This window comes from Xiphophorus hellerii, chromosome 16, assembly GCF_003331165.1.
Source record: "Xiphophorus hellerii strain 12219 chromosome 16, Xiphophorus_hellerii-4.1, whole genome shotgun sequence".
In the NCBI taxonomy this organism is placed as follows: domain Eukaryota; kingdom Metazoa; phylum Chordata; class Actinopteri; order Cyprinodontiformes; family Poeciliidae; genus Xiphophorus; species Xiphophorus hellerii.
In genome coordinates this window covers 6,115,197-6,136,193 of record NC_045687.1, presented here as the reverse complement: position 1 = coordinate 6,136,193, position 20,997 = coordinate 6,115,197, and the positions used below count along the sequence as shown (strand labels likewise).

Genomic DNA, 20,997 nt, shown 5'->3' with positions numbered 1-20,997 from the left:
GGGACATCAAGAAAACCAGTTGGATTACCAGTAATTCTTCAAATCAGTAACCACTTGGAGTGACACTTTAGTGTGGTGAATTTTTAAGCTTTTATAGCGCAGAAACGTTTCTTTATTGGCACTTAATAGTACATATGAATAGGAAAGTAAATTCCAGTGACATGCCTGCCACTCTTTGTCAACAACAGACATGAAACAACTAATAAGCACAAATTAAAAAAACAAAAGGTGACCCAAATGCTTTTCAAATGTTCTTTTTTTCAAAATTATGGCAAATGTTATGCACTTTGACTCTCACCAACTCTACTGTTGTGTTGGAAAGAGTTAGATTACCTTGCAGCCGATCTCCAGCAGTCATTGGACAAGAGGCGGGTTACATCACAGGACCCATTATGACCAGTAAAAGTGATTTTTATTTTGTGGATTGCAACATAAAAGCAATATTTCCCCAAATAAATATAAGACTCAATACCATTCTGATACAACCAAAAAAGTTGATTCCTGCCATAGTGTAAGCAAGTGACTAGTTACCCTTTTTCTCAATAGTGGTCAGTTTGTTTCAATGCCGTTTTGGTCATTTACAATAATAAATATAAACAGAGCTCACCTTATTTGAATAGATAGTGTATTATTGTATTTTAAATAACCTGCTTAGAGAAGACAGTTCCCAGAAACCTTTTGTACATCCAATCCCTTTCTCTCAACAGGATTAAGCGTCTCAGTCATTGCCATCCTGTATTTACAAAACAAGAACTTGCTCTCCTTTATGTAACTTCTAATCATCTTATTGACAGTCCCCAAGGTGTAGGCGTAGCACACCATTTCTGTGTAATTGGAGGAGTATGCTGAACTCAACTGGCATGGAGTGAAAATTGGTGTTTGGTTTCATGTCATCGTAATAGTGATTAGTCAGGTTTTTGAAGTTGAATGGATGAATACCAAATGGCCAAAATCCATAAAGATGCACGTCGTCACAAAGCTCCAATGCCAGACTTGTCATCATGACTCCGGTGCTGAGCCGTGCTTCTTTCAGCCCGTGTGCGTGCCAGAATTTAGAGAGTTTAATGAGGTATTCAGGGTTGATGAAGACAGGTTGGATGGCAGATTCAAAGTCCTGAATGGTGTAAAGAGTTCGCATGCAAACAGCTGTATTCATGCCAAAGGAGAAGGCAGGAAGGAGCAGCATCGAGTTGCCGTAGCTACTCAGCTTTTCCATTAGCGGACGTCGACGTCCTACTAGAGACTCAAACCTACAAATATAAATATAATGTGAAAAAAACCAATCAGTGATGTTTTTAAGATGACAAAATAACCTTAGTGGCTTATCTACTCACTTTTTAAAGAGAATGGTTGGGTTTGCCGTTACAAGGTTTGTCTTGGTACCAACGTCTTTCTCATATCCGTCTGACAAAGGAGGCAGGTTACACCTGAACAAACATGAATTCAGATATGGCAGTTTTCAGATATGACAGATTTTGTTTTCAACATTTTTCTCACCTGATGACAAAATCAGCTGAATTGATCATTTTTCCACAGCTGCTGTTTGCCACGATCCCACCATTCCCGATAACAGCACATGTGTCCCATCTTTTATTTGAGAAAGGATGACCCTGAAATCATAAAATACATCACGTTGCGTTCAGGGATCTGCAAATGAGGCGCAAGTTATAGCGTGAACAGGCCACCAGTCCATCACACGATTGCCAGAGACACATAATTCACAGGTGTAAATAATGATGACACAACACTAATGACCTATGTATTTATTTATTTTGTTGTATGAAGACCAGATCCAGCCAGGTGTTTTGCAATATACCACGGCAACCAGAATGGTTGTTAATTTGACAAAAAAAAGTTAATTTTACAAAATGCTGTCCCTTTAAATCTGCAATGTATGTAGGGCGTTTCACTCCTTGCGTGTTTGACTTTGGACGGGAAGCAAGTGAAAAGACTAAGAGCAAGGCCGTTCTTTACAATGACAGTGTTACATGGATAGTACTTGGAAACATGGGTAAGGAACGTATGTTGAACAAAAAAGTGCTAATAAACAAGGGAGTGGGAGACAAGAGTAGAGATAAGATAAAGAAAGGATCCAGGAAGGAGCAATGAAGAGAGGGAGCTATGCATATCGAGGAAGGCTTAGTGAAATGACAGGAAAACCAGAGGAGCTGGGAAGGGATGAAAGCTGACACACAGAGGGAATGTGAACGATAAAGAAAGAGAATGAAAAATGGTGGAAAGAAACCTCAACCTAATATAAACAGTAAATAGATAGAAACACTGATGGTAAAAAATAAATGTCAAGGTATGACGAAATAAACAATAACTTTAAGTCCAGAAAGAATTTTTTTCATTAACTTTATTGTCTTTTGGTTAATTTTGCACCATTCAGCCAGAGGAGTGAGGTGTTGGGGAAAATCAACTACATGTTGAGGATTTAGAAATCAATTATGAGTGAAACATTACATGACAGAAACCCCGTGGGGTAAGATTTAAAGTAACTTATTTTCCCAGCATCTTTGCATGATCCAGCAGAGTAAAGCTGCTGGTTTACAGCATCCACAACTCCACCTTTCTCTGCCAAAAATCATAAATTGACTGTGATCAGAAAAGCACCGCTCAGCTTTTCTAGACACCCTCAAGAGACATTATTTAATTTGCAACAATGTTAATAAAACCCTGGACTTTATCACTCCAAATTCCAATTCCATTTAATGCATATTTCTAATCTAATAAGGTAATATATTAGAAAAGAAACTCGCTTCAGTCATTTTGGTGCTTGATCCAATTTCAGCTGAAGAAAACAGCAGTGGTCTGCTCAGTGGCACCTGACTGGTCCCTATTATCTGCATAGCTCATATAGCAAGAAAGCGGTTTTCATCAATCCAAACAACATTTCCTGACAATTGAAATGTTGACATTATGTCACAGTAAACAAAAGAAAAGGATGTATGGACTTGATTTATGCTTGTTTGACGTGTATAGAACGCTTTTGATGTTATTCACTGCACGTCGTTTGAGATATTCTGTCTTTTCAAAATCAGAAAAGTAGGACTGCTTTAGAAAACCGACGAGCTCAATGGAAACTGACTGCAAAACAGAAAGTGCTCAGATGCAAGTGTAGAATCCTAGAAAGGGCTGACCTTAAGAAAAGAAAAGGAATACTTTTTCTAAGTCGGTCTTTTGTTTAACCAACAAAAGTTTTTGTTGTTTAAACACACAATGTCGACAAACATTTCGTTTGCCTGGAACAAAAGGATGACTTTTTCTAAGTTAGTCTTTTCTAGGTTAGTCTAGAAAGACTAGAAAAGGTTTGTTTGAAATGTTTGTCGACATTGCGTGTTTAACCAACAAAAACTTTTAGAAAAAACATTTTACTATGGATAAAACAAATAAGTGGCTAACATAGTTAACCTTCTTCATTTTGTCCCCACCTCACATAGCAGACAGGTTTGCGTTTTTCTTTTGGTTTTATTTTCTTTTACAATAAATAAACCCTATAGTCTATAGTTCAATAGACTATAAATGTTTAGTCTATTGAACTACACCCTTATAAATACAAATTTATCAGTCAGTCAGTCATTCAATCTACTGGCCACACTGGAACTGTATCAATATTTTTAAGTGAAAGATAAACATAAATACTCAACATTAATCTTTACCTTCCAACTTAACTGCTGTTCTCCCCGCCAAAATGTCTCGCAAAATAATCTGTTTCTAGTCTTAGTTTTGTTTCCTATTGTCTTAGTTATTAGGCTACAAGAATTCTTCTAAAAATTATTATTTTGTCATTTAAATATTCTAAAAAAAAAACTTAGAGGGAGATTATGTGATTGGATCATCTTGTATTACTGGTGAGAAATAGACCTGATGTAAATATTTGTTTTTAACAGCTTTGTCCCTGCCATGTTTGTGATTTTTAGTTTGTAGCTTGTTGAATGCTGGGAACTTGTCAGGAATAGTTTGTTGAAGGACTATGACTGTGTGGTTTTTGCTCTATAAACTATTGAACTAAACCCTTATCAAAGTTCTATCTTTGATAAGGGTGAAAGATAGGACTTAGATAGGACTTTGTAATCTATCTAGATGGCACACCAACAAAAGAAGAGATCTGGGAGACTTTTAATGTGCCAATAAATTCACATTAAACCATTATCTCTCCCATGTCACCAAAGAGGGTAGAGATGGCTCTGTTGTTTCTAAAGGAAGAATATTAAAGAAAAACGAAAGAACCATGATGTTCAAGACATGATGTGTTGTAAGAAAACAACTTACTTTTGGAAATAAATCATAAATCTCTTGGGTCACATTCAAAATCCTCTTCCTCTCACCATCATAAACAAGCCTGGATCCCACTGGAGTGTTCGTCTGGGTTATGATGGCTTCATCAAAACCATTGACGTTCACTCTGAGGTCCAACCTGTGAAATCATAAAAAGCCATGTTAAACTTTCTCTTTTGGGGTATATTAACTACAGCCAAGTTCATTAATTTACAATGACATAATGAGGCGATAGAAAAAGTCCTTACCTGAATTTTTCATAGTTGAAATCTTGTTTTGTCCAGGTTTCAGAGTATATCTCTAATGCCTGCTTAATTTTCTCTCTGGAAAACCAAGACACATTCAACAACAAAGTAAGCTGTTATTTTCCATAGTGATAACGTATCTTGATTTCACTCTGACATGAACAAAGAGACTGCTAAAGTAAATAACTGCAGATGTTTCTTTTCTCACCCGCAGTTTTTACATGAAGCAATGGTGTTAGGTGCGCTTCTCATCTTATGCTGGTTTTGGTTACTTTCCCCATTGCTGTGATAGATATCCAAAAAGAGAAAAGGCAGAAAAAATATCAGCAAAATGATTAACACATTCACACACATTTCATTTGTCAGAAATTCTGCGATTTTTAGCTGTTATATAAAAAGAACTATTATTTTCCATTCACCAGCTCTGACAGTTACAGAGAAGATTTTCTAACTTTTAAGTACTTAGAGTACTAACATCTTTGGTAATATAGCCTAATTACTTTTATTAGCACATTTCACTGAATAAAGCATTACACAATTACAAACATCTTTATGCAACCCACCAATGTTTGAATTGGTTGAAATAAAAAACTTTTTGCTGCAGACAAACTTACTCATGGAAGTGTTCCCTGATTAATGCTTCTGATTCTAACATGGATTAATCTCATTTAAGACTTTAGTCAATTCATTCTATTGATGAATTTCTACCAAATACACTTTGTTGAATTTTATTTGTGCAAAAGTGTTTCTAGGTTACTGTAGCAAATGTTATTTTCTTTTAAAAGAACTGGTTTGCAGATTTCAAATACCAACTAAAGCTGAGCATGACATGCGGCTTAGAGTTTCTGAATGAGTCCCTCATGACTGTTTGCAAAACATTTTTTACTATTTTCCTTTAAGTAGAGGCTTTATGGAGCGTAGCTGAGTTTGACAGTTCTTGTAAAACAGGTATGATTAGGAACACTGCAATGGAAATTTCGTTGAATTCTGTTCAATGACAATAAATGCTATCTATCTATCTATCTATCTATCTATCTATCTATCTATCTATCTATCTATCTATCTATCTATCTATCTATCTATCTATCTATCTATTTCACTGGTAGAAGGGCTAGGTACTTATCCTGCAACCAGAACGCTGCTGATTCAAGTCCAAAATTCTCATTGTGTCCCAGGGAGAACACTAAACCCAACTTCCTTATTAATAAATATGTTGGTGTGATTGTAGGTTAAGAATTACAACCACACTTCCACCTACTTACTGGTAGTGAGGAAGTGAATGGAAAATGCATGAAATTGTAAAACGTCTGAGTATTTGCAGAAGTATTTATTATTATTATTATTATTATTATTATTATTATTATTATAATTAATAATAATAATATTTACATTTACTGTACTATTCTGTCCAATATATAACAGACAATTTACCCAAATTTTTTCAACAACCCTCAAGTGAAATGCATTGTTAAATAACTAAACATTTAAATAATTTGATCTTCTCATGGCTCACAATTTTTTAAATTTAACATTAACTATATGTGAAATGTACACCAGAGATTAAGCAATGACAATAGTTAAACATTAAGCTGGAATGAAGCCTGTGTGGTTTTTTGCGTTCTCACGGCAGGTTTTCTGGAAGGAGGGGGGAGTTGTACAAAATTGTCTGAGGTGTGACTCCGCGTACAGGAACAGCTTCAAAATTCTCCAATTCTCTTTCAAAACGTATGTATTTTTCAAAACTCATAATTCAGTACTTTTACTTTTATTGGATTAATATTTGACTAGCAGTACTTTGACTGAAGTAGTGAAACTGAGTACTTTATCCACCACAGCCTATTTGTAAACAATTTAGATTGCATTATTCAAGTAGTTCAGAAATTATTTTCTGTCAAAATGTTATATTTTATGCAATTTCTACAAAAACTTTCTGAAAGTTACAGTAGCATTATTACAGTGATAATAAAAAAAAGTTGCTTTTTTTTTCCCTGAAAATATTCCTGAAGTATGTTTGTTTATTTCGCTTCAAAGAACAACTGTTAATCAGAGAAGAAGAAACTGAATTTCTAATCACGGAAATAAAAAATGATGTTTGTGTGGATACGGTTAAAAAACCTAAGCATTTTTTGTCACAGAAAAATGTGTTTTTGTCTTCTAAAATGTTAAAAGTTGCCTACCTGATGTCCTGTAAGTACCACACCAGAGTCAGCAAACTCCCAATGAAGATGATTGAAGTGAAAATCCTTCCCCTCATCCTTTTTGTCCCTTCCTGCGAACTTTTCCAGATAGTCCCCTCACCTTCCGTCTGCTTTTCTGCATTGGAAAATTTTGAAGCTGTTCTTGTACGCGGTGTCACACCTCAGATGATTTCATGCAAATTCCTCCTCCCCCCAGAAAAACTGCTGTGAGAACGCATAAAAAACACACAGGCTTCATTCCAGCTTAATGTTTAACTGTTGTCATTGCTTAATCTCTGGTGTACATTTTACGTATAGTTAATGTTAAATTAAAAATTTAAAATCACAAAAAAATTGTGAGCCATCGGAAGACCAAATTATTTAAATACAAAACAATTAGACGAGATAAAGAATTTTGTTTTCTTTTATCTCATTCCAAACTGTTTCCTGAATATCTGGTTGGACTCGATGAATGCCGCTCTCCCCAACAGTATTTGGAAGCTATTTTAGGTTTGTTTGTTTTTTGGCAACTTACTTGGGTAAGTGAGTCACTCTTGAAATCTTTTGACAAAGTTCATTTTTTAATAAATGCAGACATATCACATCATTCCATGACATTGGGGAAACTGCATTTTGTTAACTAGCAGCATTCAAATGAAGAAGATGAGCGTCGGCTGAGCTTAAAATACCCACATAAAAATACTCAAGCAAAATACCCTAATTCAGTGTACACGTGTCACACTGACTTAAAAACTGTTAAAAATCCAAGTTTGTGAAACTTAATAAACCTGTAAAATTCAGCTGAAATACAAACAAATTTGTGATGGAAGGGAATGTTTCAGACATAATGCTACCACTTTAACATCTAATAATTTCATCTGGCTCAGTATAGATTTAACAACAGGTCTTGATCCACCGCCACCATCATAATGTTTAGTGTTCCTTAGAATAATGGGCTTGGCTGTTTAAATAGATCTGTGTAATTTTGACACTTGTCTAAACACAAAGTGACTGCAAATATTTGAGACAAGTGTTATAAATACAGAGAAACTTTATGATCAGAAACTATAAACCATTCTTTTTAATTTAACACTTAAATCTCTATATTGTGAGTCTCTCCATGTCAAGCCATCTCTCTGAGCAGCAAATAGCGCCACCTACTGTTGTAAATTAAAAATAACTACCATTTTTAAAGTTTGTTGCACCTTTTGCATAAAGTAAAGCTTCATTCCCGCCTCTGAATTTTGCCCTGAGATTCTGAGTTCATAGTGATCATAGCTTGTTCAAATTAATAATTAAATCTCCATTTTTTTCAATGCTCTGTGCTGTAAAAAATTTGATATAAAAGGAAAAACTCATACTCCCTCCTTAGGCAAGAGCCTTTTGCTCAATCTAACCTTCTTGAGTTTGGCTAATGGGAGATACATGCAATGTGTTTTTCTCCACTTAGATGTAAATATAAGTATAGACAATATAAATAGATATGCAAAATAAGTTTGAACATTCAGCTTTGCTTTATTTTCCCCAAAAGAAATTTGATTTATTCCACCAAAACAAACACACTTAACTAATATAGTTCAAATAATCAAATAATCAGACAAAAATGACCTGAGTAAGAGAAAGTTTCAAAAGTAATTTTGAAATTATTTAATTTATTAGGGGGGAAATGCTATTCAATTTTAGAGAATAATTGATGCCCTGTTGGAGTACTTTTGTTTCATCAGCCATGAAGGCTCATTACTGTTTTTTCCATTTTTTCCATCCACAAGAGGTCAGGCACTTATAGAAATATTATTATTGCATTTTATTTGTGGAACCTGCAACTGTTTAAAAGTGCCCTATCATTTAAACAGGTTAGGGTAGGTCTATGCACTACACAAAACATGATAAATGCCTTTTTTATAATGTCATTTTTAGATAATGAGATTTCAGTCTGGACAGTTCTGAATATTTTGAGCTCCTTTCAGAATGGCTACATCCCCCAACACAAAGTTCACACTCAAGTGAAAATGGATGCAAGCAGGTGCTTAATTATACAACTTTACATCTTTGAAAAGCATTAGTAGAGCCTCATGTACAGCCAACAAGAATACAGCAAGTGGTTTCTGAATGGTAAGTCAACAACAAAACATTTGTCTTTTCCAAGTGTTTTGGACAAGACAAAACAGCGCATATAGAGGTAAAACCAGTTGATCAAGCATGCAGGAGTTCCGCTTGGGTTGCTAGGAGCAGGCTGGGCAGTGGTTGCTAGGTAACTGTTCCTGCTGAGTTGTTACTTTACATTCTGGAAGTTTTTTGAAACTTCTTATATTTCAAACACCGAAAAACATTAACTTATTGCCAAAAAACAGCTGGATGGTTTTTTTTTTAGTGCTTGGACATTTTTTAAAAGCAGTAAAAACCCATATGGAAGTACAAAAATGTGCAAAATGTAAATTTTTCATAATACATTCCCTTTAAAGCAGTGGTTCTTAATCGGGGTTCGATCGAACCCTAGGGGTTCGGTGAGTCTGTTTCAGGGGTTCGGCGGAGCCTCCGCCACAGAGATCAAGACACACCCGACTCATTATGTAAATTTGTGATGACACGCCCCGCTTGGCCATCACTTGCTGCAGATGATCACGTTACATTAATTGGCCAATCAGTGCTGCAGGGAATTTAGTGTGCTCAGTAGTCACTGTGTGACTGTCGTAGTCGTACGTTGTGTGGTTTCTTTCTTAATATTTTAATCCAGTCACACTGATTTGCCGGTATGTAATTTGTTGTGAGTTGTGTTGGTTTTGTTCTTTGATGAAGGTGATGTTCATGCACAGTTCATTTTGTGTACCAGTAAAAAAACATATACCTATGTCTTGAATTTGGAAAAAAATCATATTTGATTTATCACTAAAGAAGGGTTCGGTGAATGTGCATATGAAACTGGTGGGTTCGGTTCCTCAAACAAGGTTAAGAACCACTGCTTTAAAGGCACAAACCTGAGTAGACATTGACAGGGTTTTTTGTCACCATTATAGACTCTACGTATATAAAAATTATCCAAAGTTTTCCAATCTTCAAGAAACTAAACCGTGTCTTGGCAGTGGAATTTCACACAATTTACAGAAAGCTTATGTTTCCACTGGGTGTGTGCCATCTATCTTATCATAAAAACCTTTCATTCAAAAGAAGATTACATGTCTTGATAGATGGATCTTTTTAAAATCTTCCTCCAAGGCTAATAATAATCACCTGGTTCACAGTCCCCCAAGTGTAGATGTAACACACCTTGTGTGTGCAGTTTCAGCAGTAGGTTGAACTCCACTGGCATGGCATGGAAGTTCTTTTTATCTTGTTTATCATCATAGTAATGGTTACTCAAGTCTTGGAAGCTGTGTGGGTGAATACTGAAGGGCCAGAATCCGTACAGGTGCACATTGTCACAAATTTCCAGCGCCAGGCTGATCATCATAATGCCACTGCTGAGCCGATGCGCCTTCACGCCCTGAGATTTCCAGAAGACGTCCAGACTCTCAAGGTACTGTGGGTTCAGGAAAAGAGGCCGGATGGGACTTTTAAAGTCCTCAACGGTGTAGAAAGCCCGTAGAGACACAGGAGTGTTCATGCCAAAGGAAAAGGCAGGAAGAAGCATCATGGAGTCACCATAGTTATGCAGCTTCTCCACAAAAGGACGCCGGCGTGTCATTAGAGACCCATACCTACAGCCATAAAACACATATGAAGACAGGTGGTTGTATATGACAAAATTACCTCTTAAATTCATAAACTCGCTCACTTATCTAAGAGGATGCTCGGGTTCACTGTCACAAGGTTTGTTTTACTACCCACATGTTTCTCATATCCGTCTGAAACAGGAGGTAGGTTACACCTTAGATGCAAAATAAACACAGATGCTGTTAAATGGAATTTATGCAGCATAACAATAATTATACAGTATCTAAACTGGAACATCTTTCTCACCTGATGACAAACTCCGCTGAATCAATCATTTTTCCACATTGGCTGTTTGCCAGGATGCCGCCGTTCCCAACAACGGCACAAGAGGCCATTGTTTTGTTTGAGAAAGGACTAACCTGGAATCAAAATTTAAAGATTAAATCATGATATGGAAATGTACATTGCTGTATGGAAAGAAGTGTTGAAAGTATTTGTTGATATTTTTCAATTTTAGTTGTTTTTGTCATTGAGCTTGGTTTTAACTAAACTCTGTTTTTTTATGTTTAGTTGTACTTTCACCGATTCTTTGTTTCCTCATCAATTTTGATGGAATGTTTATAATTCATACTTGTACATTGTTGTAGCCACATTGCAAAAACACCAAATCTTACCAAGTATATCTGGCCCAGTTGTGGTGCAAATATCTTAGTACACTTAGTTTAGGACAAAGCTAACTTTAAAATAACTTTCCACCAAGTTATAGGACTTTGTTTTAAGCAAATAATTCATTAATATCGATTTTAAAAGTACTACTTCCATTGGCAGGATTTTTTCACTCATAAAATGGGAAAAAATTTGTTCCTATAAGTGAAATAATCGTAAAATATTAAACTGTAACAAACTGAATGTTCTGTTTGGGATTTTTATGTATTTTTTGTGTGAAAAATGTTTTTGTGGTTTTTGGTGTTGATGTTCTTGATACACTTGAACCTAATCTCTAATTTGTGGGCTGCATGTAGATTAAAGCTGACAAAGAGAGCGAGAAAAAGCAGAATACAAATGATTTAAAGATGTATTACACCTGCTTATCTGCGTTACTTTCCGTTTGTTGTGGTACACTGGAGCGATGGTAATTTTTAAAAAGTTTAATAGACGACAAACACTGGACTTTGTAAAACGTGGCGACATTCATAACAATCAGGATGAAATACTTCATAGAGTATAGAAGCCATAGTAAAGCTGATTTTTTACCCTAATTTTAACAGCGGCAATTATGTAAAACTAAATTATTGATTAATTATTGGTATATTGACAAATCCAGTAATATATATCAATGCCTGTGTGCTGACAGTGGTTTAGAAAAGTCTATTGAAAGCTTTCCTCAACATATATGTTGTTTGTATTTTAACAACATTAAAGAAACAGAAATAACTCACCTTTGGGAAGGTGCTGAAGAGCTCTGCATTTATTTGAGCTGTCCTCTTCTTTTCCCCATCATAAACAAGCTTCGATCCCAGTGGAGTGTTCATTTGGCTAATGATGGCTTTATCTAACCCATGGCACCTGCTGCTCAGCTGCTGACTGGGGAATAACAAGGACTCTATTCATTGCATGTATAATGGAAAATCAAGCATTGTAAAGTCAAACAACACACGTTAACGAGCCCAGTGACAGACTACACCACTCTATCTGCTGCTGGAGGCAGGCTAGCTCAAAGCAAGTGGAAGATGGATGTTTTTAATGAAGTTTTACATTTTTTTAAAGGAATAAGTGAAGCAGTCGTGGGTTTTTCAGGAACAAAATCTATGTACTTAAACCATTCCATATAAGTTTATTTTTTGCAGTTAGTCATTTTTATAGGATGCTGTAGGATGCTCAAATATAATTTAATTTACAGATTAGTTTACAGGACATGATTCTAATAAGATGAAAATAACTAAGTAAACTCACTTTAGTAGATAATTTCTATCACATAGCTATTAGTTAATGTAAGTAAGTTATTTGAACTTGCCTTAAGTCATCGGCTGTCAAAGCAAGTACAAATTAGTGCATCGTCGGTATTAAAAGTCCTAAAACAAATGAATATCCTGATATAAAATCACACATAGCTACTAGATTCTATGTTACTAATTATGTGAAATTTGTCGATCCTGGAATAAAGTAATCACATATGACCCAGTATGACTCAGCACAGTCTTTTTAAATAACACGACATAACAAATCTTATTCAATCACCGGGGTTGTTGATGGTCACAGATATAACAGAGCAAAATGTCTCCACAAACCAATCTGTAAGGCTTTCCTGACACTAGCCTGGAAATAGTTTTATCCCTGATTAGAAGAGAATCATCCTGAAGATCTCATTTACTTTGAAGAGACACTGCAAGAAATTGGCAGCCTGTGTGACTAAGTATCACAGTCCAGGTTTTAGGAAACCCTGGGGCAAGCATACTTCAGACTTCAGCTCATGTTACGTTGTATGTAACATGAGCCGATTCATTGAGTTGGTACGTTTCAATGAGTTATTTAACTACCTCAGAGAATACAATGGTTCCCCCTCTGCCTTCTGGATGTCTCACGTGAAAATGGATCTTGCAGAAATCAGAGCCATCATTCCATGGTGTTTGGTATATGATAAACTAAAACTATACAATATATCTGCCTTACTATGATGCTCAAATGTCTCTCCTCAAGGTTTATCATCCTCATGTTCAAGTCTACTTTGTAAAGGGTGGGGTTTTCTGTCTAGCTAGGAAGACACAATCCATCTGACAAGATTCGAATAGAAGAGTGTAAATAAGGATTCTAAGATTCCTGGAGAAACCAAAAGGTTTCAGCTTGAAAACCAGATACTCTCACTTCAAAAAACAGAATTCAGTATATATGGTAGCGTAGGAACATGACAGACAATGAGTCCACTGAAAGCGTGAGACATCACAATCTACAGAAGCTTAAGACAGAGAAGGACAGAGGTTAATGCCTTTGTAGAACTTATGGAGAAAAGCTAAACACTCTAAGTCACAGGTGTCAAACTCCAGTCCTCAAGGGCCGCTGCCTGCAGTTTTAAGCTGTGCCACAGGTAGTGATGTTACGTGATGTGCCAAGGCTTCGAGGCGTGTGTCGAGTAATGGAGGGGGCGTTTCCGTAAAGCGCGTATCGAAGCTTGCTTCATTTAGGGGAGGAGCCGAAAACGATGACGTCCGAAGCCTCGCTGCCCGGCTGTACTACGTGACTGCTTTGGGAAGTGGCTCAGAGTTTGGCGCGGGGTTTGACAGCTTTAGAAACCCCACAGGCTCCATTCAAAATGTGGGTTGTTGTAGGCGAGTTGCGGTCAGTTGAGAGAGTAGATAGAGTTTTGATAGTTTGGATAGCAGAGTTTGGATAGTGGTTATTTAGTTTGAGACAGTTAGTTTGGTGTTTGGAGAGTTTAGGAGAGAGATAGATAGATAGGAGATTTAGGAGCGCGAGGACAGGATAGGAGTAGGATGGAGCCGGCGAGAAAGAGGAGGATTTCCCCTATGTGGGAACATTTTGATTTGATAAGCCCTAACAAGGTAAGGTGAACTGAACATTTGCAGATGCATTAGGTTTGCTTATGAGGAACTGTATTTTTCACTGTTTCTTATTTTCTGTAAAGGTGAGGTGTTTATTGTGCTCCAAGGAGTTGGGGTACAATAATAACACCTCATCCATGTAGTGTCAAAAAAGAGAAATCGTTTGAAACCAAAAACTGTGGAGAAATTGTTGTTTCTTAATAAAAATGCATGAAATCATCCAAGTTACACAAGCATTAGCCTATTCACTACCCCATCCCTAGTTCCACAAGCACTTTCACTGTCCTCTGCCTGATTAAGCCCATGCCATTTTTCTAGAGTTACAGAAAAACATTATTACACAACATGCCAAATCACATGACACTACTATTTTGGGAATAATTACACACAGAGGATACATTCAAACAATATTTTATTATACACATATGTGTATACATAATTTATGTAGACAAATGATTTCGTCCTACACCTTTTGTGAAGTCATTCCCAAGAGCCATAATAGACAAAAATTCAATGCATCACACGTGTTAAGATACAGCTGACTGTGATTATACACCTGGCCAGTAGGTGGTTCCGTGTGCACATGAAGCTTCAAGAAATGAACCCTTTCTCGAACCAGTTGGCTCAAGTGGTTCAATGCCTCATGAGGCTTCATCTCACCATCACTAGCCACAGGTACAAAACGCTGGAATGAAATGGCTTAATTACCTCCTTGTGTAGATCAGTTCTGCAGAGCCTTGCTAATGATCTAATTATACTATTCAGGTGTGGTGCAGCAGAGGCACATCTAAAAGTTGCAGGGCACCGGCCCTTGAGGACTGGAGTTTGACACCCCTGCTCTAAGTCAACATCAGTCAGACATCATCAGTCTACATTTGGTAAGGATCAGGGATAACTGTCTTTTAAAACGTATAAGTTGGGTCAAATCTTTTGGGCTTTATTCCTCAAATGTGACAGACTGTCACATTTCAGTTAATTGGAATCACACGTGGATGTATTTTAAACTCACTGCTTTCTTGCTTGACACGATTGGAAAGTCAAAATAATTCAGCCAAGAGATGATGAAGAACTGCACGAGTCTGGTTTATCTTTGGGAACAATTTACAGATACTTGAAGGTGTCGCATTCATCCGTTCAAACAATTATAAACAAGTGTAGACATAATGGGAATGTCCATCATGCCAGCCCAGGAACGAGGCAGATTCTGTGTCCAAAAGACGAATGTGTTTTGGTTCAAAATGTGCAGATTAACCCCAGGACAAACGCCAGAGATGTCGTGTAGATGCTGGGTGAAAATCTTAATCTTTGGAGACATGTCCTGTGGTCTGTTGAAACTAAAGTGGATCTGTTTGGCTATCATGACCATCGTTACATTTGGCGGAAAAACATGGTTGCTTTTCCCATCCTAACTGTGAAGTACTGTACGTCATGCTGTAAGGCTGTTTTGCTGCGAGACTAACTGATAGACTTCATATAATAGATGCCATCAGAAAGAAAGAACTATATGTGGAAATATTGAAGCAACATCTAGAGACATCAGCCAGGATGTTAAAACTTGGGTGGAGTTTTAACACCACCCAAGTTTGGCTGTATTCCAAAGTGGCTACAAAGTGACTTAAGGACAACAAAGTTAACGTTTTGGTGTGGCCATCACAAAGTGCTCATGCCAGTCTGATGGAGAAGTTGTGGGTAGATGTGAAAAGATGTGTGCGAGTGAGCCGACCTACGAAACAGAATCAGTTAGACCAGTTCCACAAGTCATACAGTTTAAAAGACAATTATACCTGATACTGATCAAATGTGTACATTTAAATTCAAGGAACGTTACAAAAAATCTCCAAAAAAGAATGTTCTCACTATGTTTTCTAGCACTTAGCAAATAGAAATAATTTTGCTAATTCTAACTTAAAACAAGAAAAGTTTGGTCTGACTTACCCTCAGACCGTGAGAATTTTTTTTGTGTGTTTTTTATTCCATGTTTGCATGTAAATATCTGGTTTCAGTTGTCAGGTAAGTAACCTGACTGGAGTCAAACTGCTTACCAACAACCACGTTTCATAACGCAATGAATAAGTAAAACGTTAAGACTTTCTCAAGTTTCAAAAATAGAGAAGTAACACAGGAAGAAAACAGGAATTGAGTCTTGAAAGCAGATAGAAATCTCTTAGGGTGTATGATAATAATTTAAATATGAGAGACCTTCACATTAGAAAGGTCTTGGGTCATCCAAGTGGTCCATTGCCTTGTGCAGATGGGTCACTCCAGAAAACGAGCAAGAAAGTTGGAGAAATCAGTGTCAGCAGTTGATGATGCTGAAGAATAGTCTGCATGCATCATTGATGCAAATGCGTGTCGTTTTATTTAGTGTATGTACATGTGTGGTTTCAGCTTTATGTTCAGAGATAAAATGGTTTCATGTGAAAACTCTCTAATTTGGGGAAAGTTACAAAAAAATATCTAGAGAATACTCTCGCTATGTTTTCTGAAATTTAGCAAATAGAAATAATTTTGGTAATTCTAACTGACGTAAAACAAGAAAAGTTTGGTCTGCATTAACTTGTTCAGACAGTGGGAAAAAAAACTTATATGTGTCTTTTTAAATCAAGTATAGGCAATAATTTGCTACAAGCTCACCAAAATGGAGAGGAAGTTTCACAAGAGAACATTTAGATAAAGGCTTAAAAACACTCACATCCCACAATGATGCAATAAAAAAAAAGCAGAACCTAAATACAGAAAGCAGATGGAAATCTCTTTGGGCCATCCACTTGGTCCATTGCTCTGTCCAGATGGCTCACTGCAGAAAACAAACAAGCTTGCTCTCACAAGACGTGGAAAAACCAGGGTCAGCAGTTGATGATATTGAAGAATAGTCTGCATGCATCATTGATGGAAAGAGCTCAGCTTTTCACTCAACCCTGACAAGTTGGTGGAGAAGCTAGACTAAGAGCAGGACTGTGTTGGTCCTGGAGTTATTCAATAAAGGAGTTATTTAACCAGCTGTCCCCAGCATGTCCAAGTCAACTTCCTTACCTCCTCCACAGTCACATTCTGCACAGGCGTGCCCCTAGGCTGTGTGCTCAGCCCCATCCTTTACTCAAGGACAACTGGAGAGAGTCAGTAGCTTCAGACTCAGATACTTTGGATTTACCTTCTGCAGAAAAATCTGTGACTGCTGAATCGTGAATATGCCAAGATCCATTACAAATCTTTGATTAGTTTTTTCCAAAAATAATAGATATATTGCCCTGAAAAATGACTTGTTTTGTGCTGAATGATTTTTTCGTTGCTACATATCTCTAAATACTTTTTAAAGACAAGCTTAAGCAGTGAGAGTAGGACCAGTAGCTAAAACTGAGTCCTCACCTCACACATACTCGTAAACTCGGCTCTCAGTTTATTTTCACAATCGAGGTAAAGGAAATGTCTAAAATCAACAAAACAATTTAACAAAAGAGGTTTTTACCTAAAATTTTTGAAACTGTCCTCCTGCTTTCTCCAAGTTTTGTAGTAAATATCTAATGCTTTCTTTATACTCTCTCTGCAACAAATGAATAAAGAGATTCCGTAAGTATACAGCAGAAGTGGAACAAAACAAAACAAGGCTCCAACAGTTCTTACCCACAGTTTTTGCAGGAATCAGTAGACCGGGGGACGATTTTCATCTTGGGCAGGTGTCTGCGAATTTTCAAATTTCTGGGACACCAATGAGGGGGGAAAAAAAACACCAAAATGACAAACATAGTCCTCAACAAATGTTTTTCCTATGTAGTCTGTTTCATCATTGATTAGAGAAGAAGCCAAACCTTCGAAAGTCGAAATGAAATGTTATTCACTTTAGTTTAAGCCTGTCTGAATTTTCTGTCTCCATGAATGGTCAGCATCTTTGATTTTGTTTTTGATCTTGATGAAGTGGTATCTTTATCACCTATTTTGAAATAATGCCGTCCCTCCTCTCTTTTTCTTATCTCTGCAGTTTTTTTTGTTTTCATTTTAAATCTAGTCTTTGTGTTAAGTTTCATAAAATTCGAGAAATTCGAGACCAAACTTCAGCTTTAGGAGAAAACAAACACAGCTTTAATTAACATTTGCAAATGGAGAAAACCATGGTTTTCTCACATGCTAGAAAACTACCAGAAACTTCCCTATTGCTTACCACTGCTGTAGGAGCACAAATTGAGTTTGTCAGTAATTATAAATATCTTGGTTTTATTCTAGATAATGCACTCTCTTTTAAAAATCACATAGCAAATCTACTACGGACATTGAAAATGAAAATTGGGTTTTATTATCGAAATGGATCTTGTTTTACACTCAAAGCTAGAAGAAAATTGGTAGCAGCAACATTCCTGCCACTTTTGGATTATGGAGATGTTTTATATATGAATGCTTCGACCAAATATCTTCAATCATTAAATACTGTGTATCATTGCGCTTTAAGATTTATAACCGGTAGCAGACGTCTGACACATCATTGTGATTTGTACGCAAAAGCTGAATGGCCTCCTTTAAGTGTACGGAGAAACAATCATTTAATGATCCTGATGTATAAATCTTTCCTCCGTCTAACCCCAGCACATTTATCCACTCTCCTACAGAGAGCTGTCAGTTCTCGTTCTCTACGCTATAAATAACATTATTCTTCTGCATGTCCCACGTTTTCAAACTGGAAAAGGGAAGCAGCCCCCACAGCGTGGAATCAGTTGCAGTCTGAACTTAAGATGTCGGAAATGACTTCACTGGACTTATTTTGAGCAGTTCTTAAAGATAGGCAGCAAGATTCTATGAAACAGTGTCACTGTTTTTAAATTGTTTTATACTTGTGCATATGTGTTAATTGTTTTTATCTTGTAACCAGGTTGCTATGTATTGCAAATTTTTTTGCCCAGGTCCCTCTTGAAAATGAGATCTAAATCTCAACGGGGTTTACCTGGTTAAATAAAGGAATATACTGTACAGTTTATACACATATATATATATATATATATATATATACATAGTATATACTGTATATATGAAACATACAAAGCTCACATCTCAGTGAGAATCGGATGAGTTCTGACTTGGGGCTGAACGTCCCCTCATCTACATAGGATGCATCACACATTACGTAATCACACCCCTGGCTCAAGTGTGAGGCAAAAATCTATAAGTAACTTATCTGTAAGTTTCAATTGAGCAGGGTTGCATGCATACACATTCACAGCTCAACTTTGGACATATTCTGTGTGTTTCCTGTGGATAAGACACCCTTTTAGAAACGAAACGAAATAGATAACTTCTACTTTCTTTCTGTGTCCAAACATGTGTTTCTCCAAAAAGGCCTCTCTGCAGATGGCTCAACAGATACTAGTAACTGAACTTCTACAAAATAGGCTTGTCACCTTAGCCATATCTAACATCTCTAACTGCTGAACACCCTGTTCTTCACTTATTTGCGGAGGGTCAGAAGAGCCTGTTGAGCTGCAACTGAGTGCAAACCTTTAATAAAAACATCATAAAGTGTAAATTCAAAGTAATTAAACATTGTTAATTAATTTTTCCTTCACATTTGTGTTTAAGTTGTGTTAAAATTGCTAAATCGACAAAGAGTGATTGAATGTGGAAAAATACTTAAAACATTTTAAAAAGCTGTGCAAACTTAGAACAAACTATCCTTCAACAGCAGGACTCAAATTGAACAGTTTCTCAAAGAAAAAAAACATCTTATGCTGCACTTTAGGTTACAGACACAAAAAATATCAGTAAAATCTTATGCATACTTGGCTGAAAAATCAGGTATGCAAATTAAGATGATTTGATGAGCATCGTTCTCATAGGCATCGTGCGCCACTTTTGTCAAAATCAAGCAGAATCCATTCACAGCAAAGACAAAGCCAACTTACTTGTTGTCCAGCATGTACCACATGAAAGTGGTCAGCAGGCTCGCCAGAAACAGGAGCCCGATCATCAAATTGAGTAGCTGCCTCCTCAAGCCTCCCATCTTCGTCTGACCTTACACATCAGCCCTCTTCATGATCTGCCTCCTTCTCTGACTGTTTCACATGTCTGCCTCTTGACACGCCTGCTGTAATTTCTCATGTATCCACCGCCCTGCCCCCTGGGATTTCTTGGATGAACTCATGTACTGGAACACCAGTGTGTTGCCTTTCTGCGTTGTTTTTATTTACAAACTATCGCATTCGATGTCCGTCTCCTGATGTTCCTTCAGGTCTGCCACTTCTTTCTTGGAAGATTTGTTTTCAGCCATTGAGATGATTTGCATGTCTACTATTTGTGTGAAAGCTGCATGAAAGCACCACTGCTATAAACAAAGGGAGGAAGCATCGACACCAGCAAACAAACAGAAGGAAGTCAAGACTTATTTCCCTTTTACTGGCGAGAGTAAAAGGAAAATATGACCTAAGTTTCTCTCATTGAATTTGCCTCTTGTCAAGGAATTGGTTAAAGCATCAATCACCAAGATAAAATATTTAATAAACAAAAGGAATCCATCTTGTGTTTTTTCATTAGTTGTAGTCAGGAGTCAAAAGATAACACAGTCAAAATAAACTCGCAGATCACCATGACTTGGAAAGATTTTAAAAAGTATTAATGTGAAAAGCTTTTTTTTGCTTTGGGTCGTTTTTCCAGATTACTCCACTCCATGCTTTTAAGAATAATACTGCGTGTACCACAGGATTTCCTCGCTGTGTTTGTCAGTCTCTTCTGGCACTGTTCCCTGAACCTCACATTCTTAAACAGAGCTTAAACCACACCCCGTCACCACTTCTCATAAAAAAATAGTCTTAAAATCATTGAGAAAAGCATTTCTAATGAAACAGTTTATGTTAAAAAAAAATAGCCTTACATTTCTGTGAAGAGAAGAGAAGCAGGCACAAACCCCAAATGTTAGTTTCTCATTTTGTCACTATGCAACCCCAAACCTCAGGGTATTTTAATGAGATTTTATGAAGGACCAATACAGAATAAGGCATAGTTGTGGATTGGAAAGAAAATAATGTATTTAATTCTTTGGCAAATAAAATCTGAAACATGTGGCGCACATTTTTTTTCAGCCCCTCTGATTCAATAGTTTACAGATCC

General features: G+C 36.8%; 1 protein-coding gene across 4 annotated transcripts; it reads right to left on the bottom strand.

The window, feature by feature from the left end:
- Positions 1-71: 71 nt before the first annotated feature.
- Positions 72-20,310, bottom strand: LOC116735862 (alpha-2,8-sialyltransferase 8F). Of its 4 annotated transcripts, XM_032588004.1 has the most exons (9): positions 19,797-20,305; positions 17,533-17,607; positions 17,378-17,452; positions 11,794-11,938; positions 10,661-10,773; positions 10,476-10,568; positions 9,932-10,398; positions 4,735-4,809; positions 4,530-4,604 (listed from the first exon to the last, which is right to left on the bottom strand). In XM_032588004.1, the coding sequence occupies exons 1-8, from the start codon at positions 19,892-19,894 to the stop codon at positions 4,775-4,777; spliced, it is 1,101 nt and encodes a 366-aa protein (XP_032443895.1). In that variant the 5' UTR covers positions 19,895-20,305; the 3' UTR covers positions 4,530-4,604; positions 4,735-4,774. The 4 variants fall into 4 exon arrangements, with proteins under 4 accessions (XP_032443896.1, XP_032443895.1, XP_032443897.1 ...); XM_032588006.1 differs by lacking the exon at positions 17,378-17,452 and having other exon boundaries at positions 19,797-20,303; XM_032588005.1 differs by lacking the exons at positions 9,932-10,398; positions 10,476-10,568; positions 10,661-10,773; ... (2 more) ...; positions 17,533-17,607; positions 19,797-20,305 and adding exons at positions 72-1,250; positions 1,335-1,427; positions 1,498-1,610; positions 4,276-4,420; positions 6,704-6,934.
- Positions 20,311-20,997: the final 687 nt, after the last annotated feature.

Excerpts from the sequence above, each read along its gene's own strand:
- LOC116735862 (XM_032588004.1), bottom strand. The coding sequence starts at position 19,894 with ATGGGAGGCTTGAGGAGGCAGCTACTCAATTTGATGATCGGGCTCCTG. Across the intron at positions 17,608-19,796 it reads TGGTACATGCTGGACAACAA|AAATTTGAAAATTCGCAGAC; the intron begins GTAAGTTGGCTT and ends TTGGTGTCCCAG. Across the intron at positions 10,569-10,660 it reads TCAGCGGAGTTTGTCATCAG|GTGTAACCTACCTCCTGTTT; the intron begins GTGAGAAAGATG and ends TTTGCATCTAAG.